General features: G+C 43.5%; 1 protein-coding gene across 5 annotated transcripts in view; it reads right to left on the reverse strand.

Moving 5' to 3' along the window:
- Positions 1–17,432, reverse strand: part of OSBPL10 (oxysterol binding protein like 10) — a 315,527-nt gene that overhangs the window by 147,419 nt on the left and 150,676 nt on the right. For all 5 annotated transcript variants that reach the window (XM_019810843.3, XM_003992193.5, XM_045037733.1 and 2 more), the window contains one exon: positions 7,566–7,757. In XM_019810843.3, the coding sequence (XP_019666402.2) occupies positions 7,566–7,757 (192 nt within the window). The remainder of the gene's footprint in view (positions 1–7,565; positions 7,758–17,432) is intronic.

The following is a 17,432-nucleotide window of genomic DNA, read 5'->3' on the forward strand; positions in this document are numbered from 1 at the left end:
ACCAAGAGTCAGATGCTTAACTGACTGAGCGACCCAGGCGCCCCAGAGAAATTTTTAGTAGGTACTCTTTCTGGAGAAATTTCTTATCTCTTATCCAAGGAACAAAACTGAAAGGGCGGGCCTACGCCAGCCGACTCCATCTTGTTCTGTGTCCTTCACCTTGACCACACCTCCTCCCCTTGAGTAAACCCTCCCTCACCTGCCTAACAGGACTCGGACCCTTCCCCAGGACCCTTCCCCAGGACCCTTCCCCAGCCAATCGGCTGAGGCCATAGCCATTACCTCACCAACTGCCCCCAGGCCCCAATAAAACCTTTGTCCTTTTGAAACTCGATCTCTTTCCCTGGTATCTCACCGCTGCCTCGGTGCAGGTAGGGGATTGAGCTCGAGCTAGCTCCAATAAAGGCTCTTTGCTTTTGCATCGGACTCGGCTCCCTAGTGGTCTTTGGGGATCACGAATTCTGGGCATAACAAAAACAGTTACAATAAAACCCACGTCCCACACATACACACAAATCTGTGCACATACCCAAACATACATGTGCTCTCGTGCTTATAGAAACACAGATCATTTCTTCAAAAGTCACTTTTGGGAAACAGTAATGAAGAATTAGATAAAGAGGAAACACCTAGAATCCCTCCTTTATATTCTTCTACTCAGTTCATGTGTTCATGCAGATGTGTACAGACACATATGCACCAGTATGAACACGTGTTATGGTGGTGTTTTTTTCAGGAAGCACCTAGCAAAGCAGGATTTTATAAAAATCACACTGTACTTGTGCCAACTGAACTTGAGCCCACTGAAACAAACATAAGCCAAGTTAAAGCCGGTTATAATGTCACCAAAAGTATAAAAGTTAATACGAGTCAATGCCATCGTTTTCACTCATTACATGCTTGAACAGTTGAGGGCTCAAATTGGTCTTTAAAAATATTTTAGATCCTATTTATACAACCTTTCCAGTGGCACATTCAGGTAGGCTCGCACTATCATCGCTTTCTGTGTGGTCACCCAGACAGCTAGGAATACCCCCCCCCCCCAGAGCTCTTGGAGTCAGAGGAAACCAAACGAATACCTGACTCAACCCTTGACCGGTCATCATCCACTGCCCACGGTTGCCTAAGCAACCCCTGAATGCCTCCACATTGTTTCTAAAGCACTCCAACTGTTAGAAAATGGGTCTTCAAATCAAGTTGTCCAACCAACATGCCCAGGAGTTGCGCCGGGGCTAGAAGATGCAAGGATGGTTTTTGTTCTTGTCTTTGTTTTTAATGCTTTCCGCATAAAACTCCAGCCTGGCACATAGTAGGTGCTCAGTGCCTGTCGAATGGGTGGACAAGTGATGGGGTGAGCAAGCTCACAATCGAGGGCAGTGCTATCTAAGAAATATAACGCAAGCCACAAGTGGGAGGCATGCAGGCACACTTCGAAAGGTAAAATGAATTTTAATGTATTTAACCTAACAGAAAATATTTTCATTTCTACTTGCAATGAGTATTAAAACATTATTAATGAACTGTTTTACCTTTTTCGGTTCTACTTTGAAATCTAGCGTGCATTTTCCTTTTACGGTACATCTCAGTTCAGACTAGCACATTTCAAGAGCTCATGAGCCCCATATAACGGCGGCTCCCCCAGAGAAGAACGAAAGGGATAGAGTAGTTCCATCACGGCAGAAAGTTCTACATGGGCAACATAACCTCCCAACAGAGGGAGGCAGCAAGTACATGGTGGGGATGAGCAGGCATGCTGAGGGCAGGACATAGAGATGGACAGACCACGGAAGGCCTTCTTTGCCATGCAGAAGAGCACAACCTTTATCCTATGGACAGCAGGGAGTAAGAAGGTGACAGGATTAAAAAATCAGTGGAAGGGCGCCTGGGTGGCTTAGTCGGTTAAGCATCCAACTCTTGATTTCAGCCCAGGTCATCATTTCACAGTTCATGAGTTCAAGCCCACATTGGGCTCCGTGCTTATAGCACAGAGCCAGCTTGGGGTTCTCTCCCTTTCTTTCTCTCTATGCCCCTCCTTTCCCCACATCCGGCATGCCTTCTCTCTCTCGCTCTCTCTCCCTCTCCACCTCCTCCAATTAAATAAACGTTAAAAAAAAATTCTTTAGAAGAAAAGGTCAGTGGCGACCAGTGGTTTAAAAACACACAAATTCATAGGCTAGAATCAATCCACGATGAATACTCTTCCACTTCAAGATAAAATATTAAAAACAAGGATAACGTAGTAGGTTTTTCATAAAACTAAAGTTACTCAGTGTAATGAACGATTCTTTATTCAGAGACTATAGGCCTTGGAGGTGGTGGTAGGGGAGGGTAGTGAGGGGATGGGGGAATTAAAATGTGCTTTTATGAGAAGGTAGTAACTACAGACCGTCACTATGCTTTAAAAATGACCTTCCTGGGGCACCTGGGCGTTCAGTTGGTGGAGCTTCTGGCTCAGGTCATGATCCCCATGTCACAGGATCGGGCCCCCATCAGGGTCCGTGCTGAGCTTGGAGCCTACTTAAGATTCTCTTTCTCTGTCTCTCTCAGCCACTCTCCCCGACTCCCCTCTCTCTAAAATAAAAATAAAAAATAAACAACAAATAAATAAATAAATATGAAACAAATTAAAATATGCTACTGGCCAAATTTTAATAGTTGCAACATTATGCTGCTTCCAAAATTCTATTTCTAAATTTTAGTTTGTAAGTAAAATCCAAAATTCCAGAACCAGTGGTTTGAAGCAATTTCTGGACTTTATTAAGAGGGACAGAGGGTCCAGTGTGCTCATATGATCTCATATCCTGATTTTCTTATTTCATACACATATCCATGCAGTACTAACGCTTACACATGACTTTCATCTTAAGCTGCTATATAGTAATTCAGTATATTATGCGAATCATCGTTCGGTCATTTCCGTGATGTTTTGTGTTGGATATATTGCTTTATTAGTATGAACAGCTTTACCCAAATTAACTTTCTTCCTCCAACCCCGATTCCACAGATTAGTTCCTCAGAATACAGTTCTCAACGGGGAATTTATGGGTCAGGGGTAAGGAACAGCTTTGTTTTGTGTTGAGTCCTTCTTATAGAACACCAGGCTGTAGCAAAAAGACAATACACAGCATTATCAGTATTTCTTAATAGCCTAACCTATAATGGGCTATAATTATTTTTGGTACTTTGATAGACAAATGACTCTTATTTTTCATTGCTGTTGTTTCAAATTCCTTATTATTCATCCCTCGTAACTAATGAAGACTTTGGGTACTGTCCTTTGAGATCTCAATTCTTTTTATTTTCGATGATAACCATTTAATCTTCAAAACTGTCCCATTATCTGCATCCGTGCTATGGAGTCCCATTTAATATTTATTCTATTGCCTGTGGCCGGGCTATTTTTCTTTTTTTTCCCCTTCCGACATTCAGGCACATCTGTCTCGTGTATGATGATTTTCTTCATTGCTTCGGTGGTCATCAGTTTATCTTCCCTATACAGCTGGGCTAAAAATGCTATTCCATTTTCCTCTAGTTATTTTATAGATAAATACAGTGGAATCCAAAACCAAGGCCTTTACAGTCTGAAATTAACATACTTTTAAAACTGCAGAACTTTCGGGGCGCCTGGGTGGCTCAGTCAGTTGAGTGTCCGACTTTGGCTCAGGTCATGATCTCGCAGTTGGTCTGTGGGTTCAAGCCCCGCGTCGGGCCCTGTGCCGACAGCTCGGAGCCTGGATCCTGTTTCGGATTCTGTGTCTCCCCGTCCCTCTGCCCCTCCCCCACTCATGCTCTGTCTCTCTCTCTCTCTCTCTGTCAAAAATAAACATTAAAAAAAAATTTTAAAAAAAAACTTCAGAACTTTCTGGTAGGAGTGAAATATTCTCTGATAGTTCCACATCATAAAATGACAGATGTCCCCAAATAGGTACTGTTCTCCAATCAGGAGTGAAGCTGAACAGGACATCTGAGAATCAGAACTTTTAACTCTTCCCTCAGAGGTATCCAGCACCCTACAGTTCTCTCAACTGCCGACGTTTATACCTAGGTCTCAACAAGCTCACTGAAAATTTGACTTCAGCACAAAAGATCGTTGATAGACAAAAGCAATGGTCCAAAGAAACGACTGGCCAGGAGTACAAACACCGAGTCACTATAGCTATGGAGGTATTCTACGTCTGTTTCATATAATGAAATTTCATGGGCAGTTTTAGTAATTGCCCCTTATAGGTGGAAAAGGTAGAGGAGAAAACAACGGATAAAGAAAAGAGAGGGGCACCTGGGTGGCTCAGTCCATCAAAAGTCCTACTCTTGATTTCAACCCAGGTCATGATCTCATGATTCAGGAGATCACGCCCTGGGTCCGGCTCTGCACTGACAGTGTGGAGCCAGCTAGAGATTCTCCCTCCCTCTCTCCCTCCCTCCCTCCCCACTCACTATCCCCCTCTCACCCTCCCCCTCTCTCAAAATAAACTTCTTTTTTTCTTTTTTTTTCTTAAAGAGAAGTATTTTTTTAATCTTTATTTTTGAGGGGGGGGGGCATGAGCATGAGCGGGGGAGGGGCAGAGAGCGAGACAAAGACACAGAATCCAAAGCAGGCTCCAGGTGCCCCACAATAAACAAACTTAAAAAACTAAATAAAAGAGGGGCACCTGGGCGGCTCAGTTGGTGAAGCACCTGACTTCGGCTCAGGTCATGATCTCTCGGTTCAGGGGTTTCAGCCCTGAATCAGGCGCTGTGCTGACAGCAGGGAGCCTGCTTAGATCCTCTGTCTCCCTCTCTCTCTGCCCCTCCCCAACTCCTGCACTGTCTCCTCAAAAATAAACGTTTAAAAAATAATTTAAAAAATTAAAATAGAAAAGAAAGAATGTTATGTAATTGTTTACAAAGCTTAGATCATCCTATACAACTTCTACTTCTCTATGTATGTAACATACAGAAAAAATAACCCAGAAGTCAATTCCTTGAAAGCTTAAATAATGGTTATCTTTATTAAAGGATGTAGGATTATGGGTAATTTTGATTTTCTTCAGACTTCTTGTGCAATATGTACTTGCATTACTTAAGAACATACTTTTCTTCTTGTAAACATGAGATTTTTTAAATGCAGGTAGGGGGCGCCTGGGTGGCTCAGTTGGTTAAGCACCTGACTTCGGCTCAGGTCATGATCTCGCGGTTCTCAAGTTCAAGTCCCGTATCAGGCTCCACGTTGACAGCTCAGAGCCTGGAGCCTGCTTAAGATTCTGTGTCTCCCTCTCTCTCTGCCCCTCCACTGCTCGCACTCTGTCCCTCTCTCAAACATAAACATTAAAAAAAATACATAAAAATAAAAATGGAGGTAGAAAAGACTTTGACATTGTACCAAATCATGCGCTACTCAAAATTAAGCTAAGGTACCTCAACTTTTATTTAGGCCACAGCTCATTCAATACAAGCACTCCTGCTTCTCTTCATACATTCCAGGCTTCCTAGCATCACTTGTAATTCTATCAGAGATTCATTATAATAGAATTCCCAAAATACCATGAACTTTCAATCTGCCTTTTCTTTTTTAGGTTGTAGTCTCTTACAGACTTGCAAAAAATAACCACAGTGAGGTTTACATAAAAGTGACTATGATGGTGTTGTGGTCAAGCTGTTTTTTAAGTCCTTGTTTGTTAGATAAATATTGAAGCACTTACTGGTAATGATAAATTGATATAATATTTGTGATTTCCTTAAAATACTCCAGCAAGAAAAAAAGTGGTAGAGGGGAAAGAGATAAAAGAAAACAAAAGAAAGTTGGAAATACTGACTGGGGGATGGGTACCATTATTCTCTTCTACTTCTGTGTACAGTGTTTCTGTAATATAGTTTCTTTAAGATGCTTTGAAAAATGAAAAATATATACAAGTGTGCAACAGTTCCTCATATCATCCGGTGTATCAAAGTCAAGCTCATAGCCATTTTTTTTTTTTAAACATCAGGGTGACTATTTCAAAGACAGCATTTGACCCTGTACCTTTTCTTTATTAGGCAATACAGAGAACATACATGCATAAATCTACCAAGAGAAAAAAAAAGTCTTTGATCTGCATCGAAAGATTTGATTCAGAAGATTTCTGGGGCGCCTGGATGGCTCAGTCAGTTAAGCGTCCAACTTTGGCTCGGGGCATGATCTCACAATTCATGGGTTCGAGCCCCGTGTCGGGCTCTGTGCTGACAGCTCAGAGCCTGGAGCCTGCTAAGGATTCTGCGTCTCCCTCTCTCTCTGCCCCTCCCCTGCTTACACACTCTCTCTCTCGCTCTCTCAAAAATAAACAAATACCAAAAAAAATTAAAAAAAAAAAAAAAAAAAAAAAAAGAAGATTTCAGATTTTCTGCCCTGGGTCAAAGTCCGACCAAGACGGCCGGCTGACACAGCCCCACTCAGCTCATGACATTTAGGAAACAAACTGAGATGTGTGCTGACTTGGGCAACAGACCCTGTGCTAGGAGGCCCATTCTGCCACTCGCCTGGGGCCAGGGCTCCACTGCTACCCTAAGACGGTGGGCTGGTCCACACACAGGCCGGCTGCAGGGCAGAAGCCTCAGCACCCAACCCAAGTTGGGCGACCCAGACCAACATCAGTTAGTTCACACGGCCCATTCTTGGTACCCGTTGCAAAGTATGGTACAAACATTAAGGAACCGGGATCCCCAGACTGAGGACTTCCAGTGTGTCAAAGGTAAAAACGAAGCACAGCCCCACATGGGTTCATAAGGCACCGACGGCTGAAGGGCTTTCAAGTGCATGCCTCTGACCTCCCTTCAGAGGAGAGGAAGGCCTGTGTTATTTCCACTCCCCAGATGCAGAAACCCGGGTTCAGAGCTTTGGAAGACTTGCTTCCAAACAGTCTTTTGACTCCAAGGACAGTGCTCCTTCACAACCCAGCACTCTACTAGGAGTGGTCTGTGATGGGAAGACCAACGTGGGCACCTTGCGAGTGAGGCCAGGCAGAAAAAGGTCTCACTTGGGGCACCCTGGGGGGCTCGGTCGGTTAAGCGTCTGACTTGGGCTCAGGTCACGATCTCACGGTCCGTGATTTCAAGCCCCGCGTCGGGCTCTGTGCTGACAGCTCGGAGCCCGGAGGCTGCTTCGGATTCTGTGTCTCCCTCTCTCTCTGCCCCTGCCCTGTTCGCACTCTCTCTCAAAAAATGAATAAACGTTAAAAAAAAAAAATGTTTTTTTAAAGAAAAAGAAAAAGGTCTCACGCGCCCTGAATTTCCAAGCCACCTCGGTCACATCCTGGCCGCCCACGACTAGCGTGTGTACGGCCCGTTCTTGGCTATGAGCACAGAGACATTGATGCTGCTTCCATGTGCACCCATGCACCTGCGGGCGGGCTTCCTCTGCTCTCAGAGCTCTGACACGTCTCCTGACACCTCGCTTCGCCTAAGACACAAATTATTTTTTCTACCACCAGGAAGCGTGTCACGCCCGTGTGGCTGGGAGGCCGCCTTCTGGCCTCAAGATGGCACACAGGAAGGGACGGTGGCGGCCCTCAGCGCCCAGAGACCACTCCACCTAGTAGGAGAGCAAAGCCTACCTCTCTGACTTCGTGAAGCTGGCCGGGATACTGACTCTTGGCTCTTCGGGCGGCTGCAGGCGACTTGTGATGCGTGACCGTGACAACACCGGGGGCCCCCGCGCCGAGGTGTCTCTGGCTACAGGGAGACGCAGGATTGGGCGTTCCGTGGGGGAGCAAAGTGAGGCTGCGGCTTCGGGAACTTGGAGTCGTCTAGAATAAGCAACAGGCGTCAAGACTCAGCAACCGACCTGCAGAACACAGCCAAGTGCTGGCTTCCATTTATTTTGGACCCTCAATCTTCCCCCCCTTCGTCTATTTAGAGGGGTGAAGGCGTAGGGGAAGGAGAGTGACACGACATGCCCCAATCCCACACTCACTTAGAAGAGGCCGTGTCCGTAATTATCCTTCTGCTCTCCTCTGCCACTGCGTCTCCTGCCCTACTCTATTGGCCACGAAAAGCTACTAAGCCCCCCAAACGCCACAGACTCTTACGATCTGGGCGTCTGCATATATGAGCAACCCTTCCTGGAAGGCTCTTCCCCCTCAAGGCTGGCCAAGTTCATCCGAACCTTAAGACTCAGCTCTGTTTTCTGATACGTGAGGCATCTCCCTGTCTGCCTCAGCCTCCCCGCTGTTCTTATTCCTCTGCATCGAGATCATGTTCATCATAGAGCCGCCTTCCTAAGAGACTGTTTCAAACCCATCTTTATATCCCCAAGAACAGGCGCATAATGACTTGCCTCATTTATTAGGTACTTAATACATGTCTGCTGCATGACTGAATGTACCAAGTTATCCACCAATTAGTCCCCATTTGTCAGCGCAGTGCTCCTATTTCACCCTAGAGGAATATATAGTCCAGGTAGCAATTTACTATGGGAAAAAGATGGCACCTCAACCTAGTGGAGATGAACTGTTTCAATAACTGATACTGGGGTAACTGGGCAGCCATCTGAAAAACAAAGTAGGATTCATCTCCCAGATCACAGACCCCGAATGGATCAAAGACTTCAAACAAACAAACAAACAAACAAGAAATAAAAAACAAAAAAACAGCAGTGCCTAGGTGGTTCATTCAGTTAAGCATCCAACTTTGGCTCAGGTCATGATCTCACGGTTCGTGGGTTCGAGCCCCGCGTCGGGCTCCGTGCTGACAGCTCGGAGCCAATTGTCTCCCTCTCTCTCTGCCCCTCCCCTGCTCACTCACTCACTCTCTCTCTCTCAAAAATAAATGAGTATTTTTTAAAAAGGCAGAAGAAACCTGGAGCCTTGGGGTAGGGAAGGCCTAATACCTCAAATCCAAAAGCCATAGAAGAAGAGCTCAGCAAATTTGATTATCTACAAATTAAAAACTTCTGCATGGTTAACAACCTCTAAAAACCCACTCCCTCGGGGGCACCTGGCTGGCTTGTGTGGAAGAGTGCACAACTTGATCTCAGGGTCATGAGCCTGAACCCCAAGTTGAGTGTAGAGATTACTAAAAAAAATAAACTTAAAAAAAAAAAAACATTCCTACCACCAACAAAGCCAAACAATAAACTAGAAAAAATATTTTCAACTTGCTTCAAAAGCCTCATCATTGTACTTTATAATGAGGAATGGAAATCCTAGGAATTGAAAGGAACACCCCAAGTATTCAAACGGGGCAAGATCTGAACAGACAGTTCACAAAACATATAAAGCGCTTAAAAAATATGAGAAGATGTTCAACTGTACTTGTAAATTCAAGCCACGTTTGGAGTTTGTCCATCAGGTTGGCAAAGAGCCAAAAGTTTGAACACACTATCCGTTGACAGGATCACAGCGGAACAGGTTCGCAGGCATATAAGGTGACAAAACCCCTGAGAAGGGCAGTCTGGCGATGCGTGTCACAGTTACAAAGGCATTTTCCTGTGACCCACAACGCCCTGCTTGGGAACGTACCCTCCAATATGGCTGCTTGCAGGGAAAATGGCCTAAGTAGCAACCAGTTACCGCAGAAAGATATTTAATGCAAAGGATGGGAAACAAGCCAAAGGCCCATCAGTATGGGACCGGTTAACTAAATAATGGTACACCTACATAACGGAATACTATAGCAAGCTGTGAGAGGATAAGGAGAATGGCTTCTATGAGCTAGTCTGGAAAAATATCTCTAGGCTATAGAGTTAAGGGAAAAAGAGCAAGGTGCAAAACTGTTGCACAGTAGGCAAAGTTCTGCATCAAAAAGTGGGAAATGAGTATTTTTATTGTTATTTACTTACAATTATTTGTTTAAAACATAAAAAGTACTTGGGGCACCTGGGTGGCTCAGTTGGTTGAGCATCCAACTCTTGATTACGGCTCACATCACGATCTGATGGTTCATGAGTTCAAGCCCTGATTCGGGCTCTGCATTGACAACTCAGAGCCTGCTTGAGATTCTCTCTCTGCCTCTCTCTCTCTCTCTCTCTCTGCCTCTCCCCCACTTGACTCTCTCAAAATAAACTTAAAGAAAACTTAATACTTAAAAAAAAAAATAGAAACACTCTAGAAGGATACACACAAAACTAAAAAATGGCTACTTATTTGTGGAGACACAGGGAATGAGAAGAAAGGAACAGAGTGCAAAGGAGATTTCTGGCCACATGGTTTTTATATTCTTTCATTTTCAACCATGTGAATGTATTACCCAAAATTTGCTAAATTCTACATACCATTTACATTCTACGTGTTCCTGTCCTTCATTTCAACTTGAGAGAAGGTAGTTACATGGTATGTTGACTTGTGCCAATTTCTGTATTTCAGTTATCAAGGATTTAATGAACACCTACTATGTGCCAAGGAGAATATCTACTATGGGGTCTCCAGGAGAAACAGGAGGTGTATGAGATAGTCTTTCATCACCGATGCTTTATAGTATTGCTGGAGATACAAGAGACACAGACAGGAACATGCACACACACAATGAGAAAGTTCACAGCAAGGTTCTAATTTGCTAATACAGCCAGGAAACGCCAAAGAAGTGAGGAAGAGAAAGGTCCACTAGAGCTGACCTCATCACTGCCAGCTGCTCTGAGAGTGAAGGACATGAAGCCTGGGCAGGACAAGGGGAGATACAGACGAAATAGGCAACGGTGCACAAATCTACCCGGACGAGCAGTCTTAGCCTTGGGCCTTCAAAGCAGTCTTAGCCTTGGGCCTCGGGGAACAGTCGACAGCTACAAAAGCTGTTAAATGTTAATGATCTGTAATTTTCAAGCCTCCAAGGGTTTGGGAGTGGGGCATGAGGTAGGGTAGAAATAAGAACTTTCTGTGACCCTCCAACATCACAGTAGCTTGTAGAGGTTGTCTGGTTTCAACTGGGATATAATAACAGGAATATAAATAAATATGTAATATATAAATATATATAACAAAAAAAATAATAAAATAAATAAAATATATAATAATAATAATAGGAAGATAAATAAAGTTGGAAAGCAGTGTGTTGCTTTTAAATAAGCTTAGGTATAGGTAATTGGAGAAGTCTTGGGTCTAAGAATTACGTACACCTAGATCACGATACGGCGAGCATCTCCTTTCTGCTTTAGTGTTTTCACTTGGAATGTGAAGGGCAAAAGAAGCTCTTTCTTTAATTCTTTCATGACAGTACACTTGCCTAAGCATTAAGAGTCTACTAACATACATTTTGATTGTTTGGGAGGCTTATCCCAACCCAAGGCAGATTTTTCACTGGGCTCTCAAGCCAGCCAGCCAAGTTTCCCTCCCCCAGCTGTACCAGGTTCTAGCTGTGTTGACTTCAGTCGAGTTATTTAAGCTTTCTTATTAAGCATCAACTTCCTAATCTTTAAAAAAGGAATAATAATATTGACCCTTAAAAGCCATCATGAAGATTCAATTAGATCGTGCACATAAAATGCTTAGCATAGTAGGGAACTGTGTGGTCAAAGTTTGTTTCTTTCCTTCTATTACTTAAAACTGGATCAATGGAGGCCTTATTGATTTTTTAAATGTTAAGAAGTCACTTAGCTCAAAATCATGAGCAGCGACAGACTTCCTCCTTATTTTTTTATAGGAGCAAAGTGGTGATGAAGTCCAAAATCTAATTAAATGCTTACTGGAGACTCTATATGTTCGGCCATTACGTTGCAAGATTGTAGGGGGAGAAAACAATTGTAGATGCTGAGTAGAACGAGAACCCATTGGAAATCAGAGAGGAAGACCATTCTGGCAACAGGGGTCCCTGCCTGGGGCAGCACCACTGTAAATGGCGACGAATCAAGAAATTCACCCAGGAGCCAAATTATCCCAGGGTGAACGTCTAACCTCATGGTCATTACTTACATGGCTGTCACTGGAATTCACAAGCAGTAAATCTGAGTTGAAAAACCTTTAATTTCCCATTAAGCGTGGGATTCTCGCAGTCGAATTCACACCGGTGCCTCCTCTCAGGGTAAATATGAACAAAAAAGTCTCACTCTCGGTAAATTCCATGGGTCACCAGGCTCCAGGAGCAGAGGGGGGAACGGGCAGCAAAGCGCGGCCGCCAGGAATGAGAAGGTTCTCCCGCCACTGCGCAGCCTGTCTGAAATCTGCAGGCTGTGCTTTGTAAATGACGTTTGGCCGTCATACACACTCATCCCTGCCACTAGCTTAAAATACAACATTACCAGAGTTTGAGGAACAACATGCCAGGGTTTTACGCCAAATGTTTACTTCCGGGAGGGGGACCAGAAATGCCAAGTGTGCCATCTGTGAAAACTTCGGAGTCGAGGGTAACGGTTTCTCTCCGGGAATAAGATCCACCCTTTACCTAAGCGCCTCAGCCCTGCGTCCCCTCCCCAAACAGCGCCTGCCTGACCGAGGGGGTCACGCCAGAGAAGAGAACGGGGTACCAGGTAAGACTAAGTGCTGATGCTCAGACTAAGTGCTGATGCCCGCCCGGACATTCCACGCGCAGGCGGGTTTCACGGGAGTCACCAACCTCTCGGTATTTCCTGCGAACCTCATCAGATCCCTGAATTTCCAAGCTTTCAAGGAAGACAGACATACGCGCTCTGTATTTATTGGCTACAACGGGCATGAAGGAAAGGCATGACTGCAAAGAGGAAGAAAGCACCTGAGAGAACATGCGCAACCAGGGAAATCAAGCAACGAGCTAAGAGGCGCCGTCCAGTCTGAGAAGCTCACGGCACAACCACCGGAGGCCACGGGCAGGCTGGGTTAGGAACACAGTTTCTAAAGTCGAAGGCCTGAGTTCAAATCGGAGCTCCAGCATTCAGGAGCTGGGTGGCCCAGTTAAGTAGCATGGGGTTTCCAGTTCTAAAGCTTTTTTAGGTTTCATTTCTAAAATGTTAATAGCAATGGGGCACCTGGATGGCTCAGTTAGCTAAGCTGATTGGTTTCAGCTCAGGTCACGATCTCAGTTTGTGGGATCGAGCCCCGCGTCGGGCCCTGCGCTAACAGTGCGGAGCCTGCTTGGGATTCTCTCCCTCCCTCTCTCTCTGCCCCTCCACCACATACTCTCTCTTCCTCTCTCTCAAAATAAATAAGTACACATTAATAAACAAATAAATAAGATTTCAGTGTCACCTAAGTCACTAGGTTGTTGGAGAATGAAATGAGAAGAGGGAGGTAGGGCACATGCCACATATTTAGCATGAAGTGTCATCATGATCATTCATAAATTAATGAAAATTAGGCCTTCATGCACCAACATAGATGACAGATTAAGTGGTCCCAGAGTCAAATATATGGACCTAAAGGCTGTTTTCATCAACAGTGCCTTAAGGAGACATAGCCTTGGGGCGCCTGGGTGGCTCAGTCGGTTGAGCGTCCGACTTCGGCTCAGATCATAATCTCGCGGTCCGTGAGTTCGAGCCCCGCGTCAGGGTCTGGGCTGACTGCTCAGAGCCCGGAGCATGTTTCAGATTCTGTGTCTCCCTCTCTCTCTGACCCTCCCCTGTTCATGCTCTGTCTCTCTCTGTCTCAAAAATAAATAAACGTTAAAAAAATTAAAAAAAAAAAAGGAGACATAGCCTTACCACTTCCTCTACTTGAAAGTAAAAAGAAAGAAAAAGGGAAAGAAAAAGGAAAACGAAAAGAAAAAGGGAAAAGGGAAAAGGGAAAAGAAAAAGGAGAGAAGAGGGGAGAAGGAAGAAAAGAGTGATCATCCTAATTACCAAAAAAAAACAAAAACAAAAACACAGTTTGCTTCAGAGAAAAAGTACATTTATTTTTTTTCAACGTTTATTTATTTTTGGGACAGAGAGAGACAGAGCATGAACGGGCGAGGGGCAGAGAGAGAGGGAGACACAGAATCGGAAACAGGCTCCAGGCTCTGAGCCATCAGCCCAGAGCCCGATGCAGGGCTCGAACCCACGGACCGCGAGATCGTGACCTGGCTGAAGTCGGACGCTTAACCGACTGCGCCACCCAGGCGCCCCGAGAAAAAGTACATTTAAATAAGATTTCACATTGTCGAAAACTGTATCTGTTACAGAACTTAAAGTGCCTGTAGATAACAACAATGCTACATGGGTACCAAGTAAAGAATTGGTTTAACTAATAGTTTCAGTAAGTAAGGGCTCCTGGGTGGCTCAGTCAGTTTAGCCTCCAACTCTTGCTCTCAGCCCAGGTCTTAATCGCAGGGTCGTGAGTTCAAGCTCAATGTGCAGTGTTCAAGCATGGAGCATACTTAAATTAAAATAAATAAATACATGGCAACTGCCCATTAATATTTTGGAATAAAACAGAACCTCAAATCGTAACGACCACTTGCTGGCCCTAAAGCCTTCTTAAAACATGTATTAGGAGTTTATAATTAAGTTTATAATAAAACATGTATTAGATGTTTATAATGAAGCTTGCTGAAGCTCACATTTAAAATCTAAAAAGGAGCAAGAGGAAAATACAAATACATTTGTGACAGCCACTTCTGTAGAAAAGTTTTCTGATGGAAAAAAGTCGCTGTGGGTCAATTAATTATAACAGCATTCAAATGATATTTAATTTGAAACCTATTTTCCTCACGTCCTTGAATTCTTTCACAGCGTAGGGGGAAAAAGACACTATGTTTCAGAATGAATAGCCCAACGGAGACCACCAAACAGGGCGGCTGCATATTTTGAAAATGTAACCAACTAAAATCTTTCATTACATTCCTCTCTCTTCCTCCAAAATAATCATAATGTACCATTTTTCTAAATATGTGAAAGCAAAGCATAAGAATTGTGATTTATTCCTCTTCTTCCAAAAGTAAGCATACCTCAGTCAACAAAAAAGGAAAAGCATTAACAATTTTTAAGACAGTACAATTCAGGACCTTAAAATTACCCAGAATTTTGTCTTCCTGGCAGTCAACATCTCAATGAAAATATATGGTGTTTATTTTTTTTTTATGTTAAGTAGGCTCCACACTCAACACGGGGCTTGAACTCATGACCCTGAGATCAAGAGTCCCATGCTCTACCAACTGAGCCAGCCAGCTGCCCTAAACGCTAATGGTGTTTTTTAAATTAATCTATTCCACTATTTTGCTTAATGGCTGTATGTGGACCTTTGCATCTGCCCTGCTTTTGTTTTTTAATTCCGTTATCCTAAGCTTACGACAGGTCCAAAGTAGAAATAAAAGGTTTTAAAAACCGGGACATTTTCCAAGTTTATTCCCATGATTAAGTTTTCAAGTATTACACTTTGCTTGCTCGACTTTTCCAAATTCGAGTCTTCTTGCAGTAACCTTTCATTTACTAAGCCTGGGGAATTTCTTCCATTTTCACCTGCAAATCTTTACTATATCATAAACATTTCCTACTAACTTTATACCAATACCCTCTCTTAAAGCACACACACAATTATGTGCCAACATGTGCAAAGAGAAAAGAATGGTTTTCTCCAGAGAGGCTCCTAATCATCCCCGAGTGAACCCATGATTATACCTGCAAATGCCAGATCTTTAAAAAAGAGTGCAAGCAAATGCATGTTATTTCCATTTCCTGCAAACAGAGGAAAAGAAAACTTGACATTTTAAAGTTTGCTTTGTCTCCCAACATTTTCAGCCCCAAATAAATGACCTAACAGCTAGTCCAGCCACTCCAGAATCCCTAACCATGCTCCGTCTAGGTCAAGCTTGAAGGTCTCCTGCACTTGGCCCCTTATCACGCACGCCCCGCCCCTGCAACAACCCCCCAGCTCTCACCATCTTCCCCATCTAACCAGTGGCAGTTTGTGTCATTTCAAAACCTCCCACACATCTGCCCTCCTCTCACGTACCATTTGTTTGGGAGCTTACAATTCTAGTACCAAGACTCCTTTTTGATGCTTTCTTCTTTTTCTTTTTTTTTTTTTTAAATATAATTTATTGTCACGTTAGCTAACATACAGTGCATACAGCGTGCTCTTGGCTTCAGGGTAGATTCCCGTGATTCATTGCTTCCATACCACACCCAGTGCTCATCCCAACAAGTGCCCTCCTCCATGACCATCACCCATTTTCCCCTTTCCCCAACCCCCCCCATAACCCTCAGTTTATTCTCTGTCTTTAAGTCTCCTATGGTTTGCCTCCCTCCATCTGTTTATAACTAATTTTTTCCTCCCTTCCTCCATGGTCTTCTGTTAAGTTTCTCAAATTCCACATGAGTGAAAACATATCTATCTTTCTCTGACTGACTTATTTCACTCAGCATAATACCCTCCAGTTCCATCCACATTGCTGGAAATGGCAGGATTTCATTCTTTCTCATTGCCAAGTAGTATTCCATTTATATATAAACCACATCTTCTTTATCCATTCATCAGTTGAGGACATTGGGGCTCTTTCCATAATTTGGCTATTGTTGAAAGTGCTGCTATAAACATTGGGGTACACGTGCCCCCATGAATCGGCACTCCCGTGCCCTTTGGATAAATTCCAAGTAGTGCTATTCCTGGGTCGTAGGGTAATTCTATTTTTAATTTTTTGAGGAACCTCCACACCGTTTTCCAGAGTGGCTGCACCAGTTGCATTCCCACCAACAGTTGGATGCTTTCTTCTGAACACATGATGATTCTCTCTTTCTACTGACCAAGCCCCATTCTCCCCTTACTCATGCTGCGGAACTACAGAATTTTAGATCCTCAAAGTCTAGTCCTCTCTTTTTATCGACCTAAAACCAGCCTTACAAAGATCAAATGACACACCTCACTCAAAATTCAACTGAAAAAGCCTGATTCAAGACTCAGCCTCCCCAGGTGACCCTTCTCAATTAAATGAGGATTTACTTATTTAAATGGTGTCCCAAAGTTGATGTTAAAGTATTTGATAGAAAGCAGGAAAGCAGATATCCATTATACATTTCCACTTTTCTTCTCATCCCATACTTCAGCCCACTCACCCGTCATCATAAAAACATATGCATAACACTCCTTTGAAAGAAGGATACTTGTAGGCCACATTCCCTTGGAACTGGAGATCCTCAAACAAAATAATTGTATTTTATATATGTTGTTTGCAAATCATATGAAACCAAGACTTTTTTATGCCAAGTTGCCAAGTTGATTTTAATTAGAAAAAAAAAGTTTCTGAAAGCAGGGACGAGAAAGAAGTTTCCTTAACTTAACTATCTACCAAAAACCTAGAGCACCCACAATACTTAACGTAAAGATGTTTAGCTTCATTGTTTCCAGTTTTAGAAATAAGGCTTCCAGTAACATCACTGTTTAACCTCGTCCTGGAGGTGCTAGCCGACAAAACAGGACAAGAAAAAAAAGGAAGAAGAAATAGAAGGGCAGGAAGGGAAGGAACAAAAAATGTAACTAGCTATAGATGTGATTTTACAAAAAAAGAAAAAAGAAAACTAATGACTCCAGCAAAGTTGCCAGTTCTTTGCTAATGTGGTGTATTACAGAAGCAGCCCAATAAACCAGTAAAGGGAATAAACAACAGGG

The sequence above is a fragment of the Felis catus genome, chromosome C2, assembly GCF_018350175.1.
Source record: "Felis catus isolate Fca126 chromosome C2, F.catus_Fca126_mat1.0, whole genome shotgun sequence".
In the NCBI taxonomy this organism is placed as follows: domain Eukaryota; kingdom Metazoa; phylum Chordata; class Mammalia; order Carnivora; family Felidae; genus Felis; species Felis catus.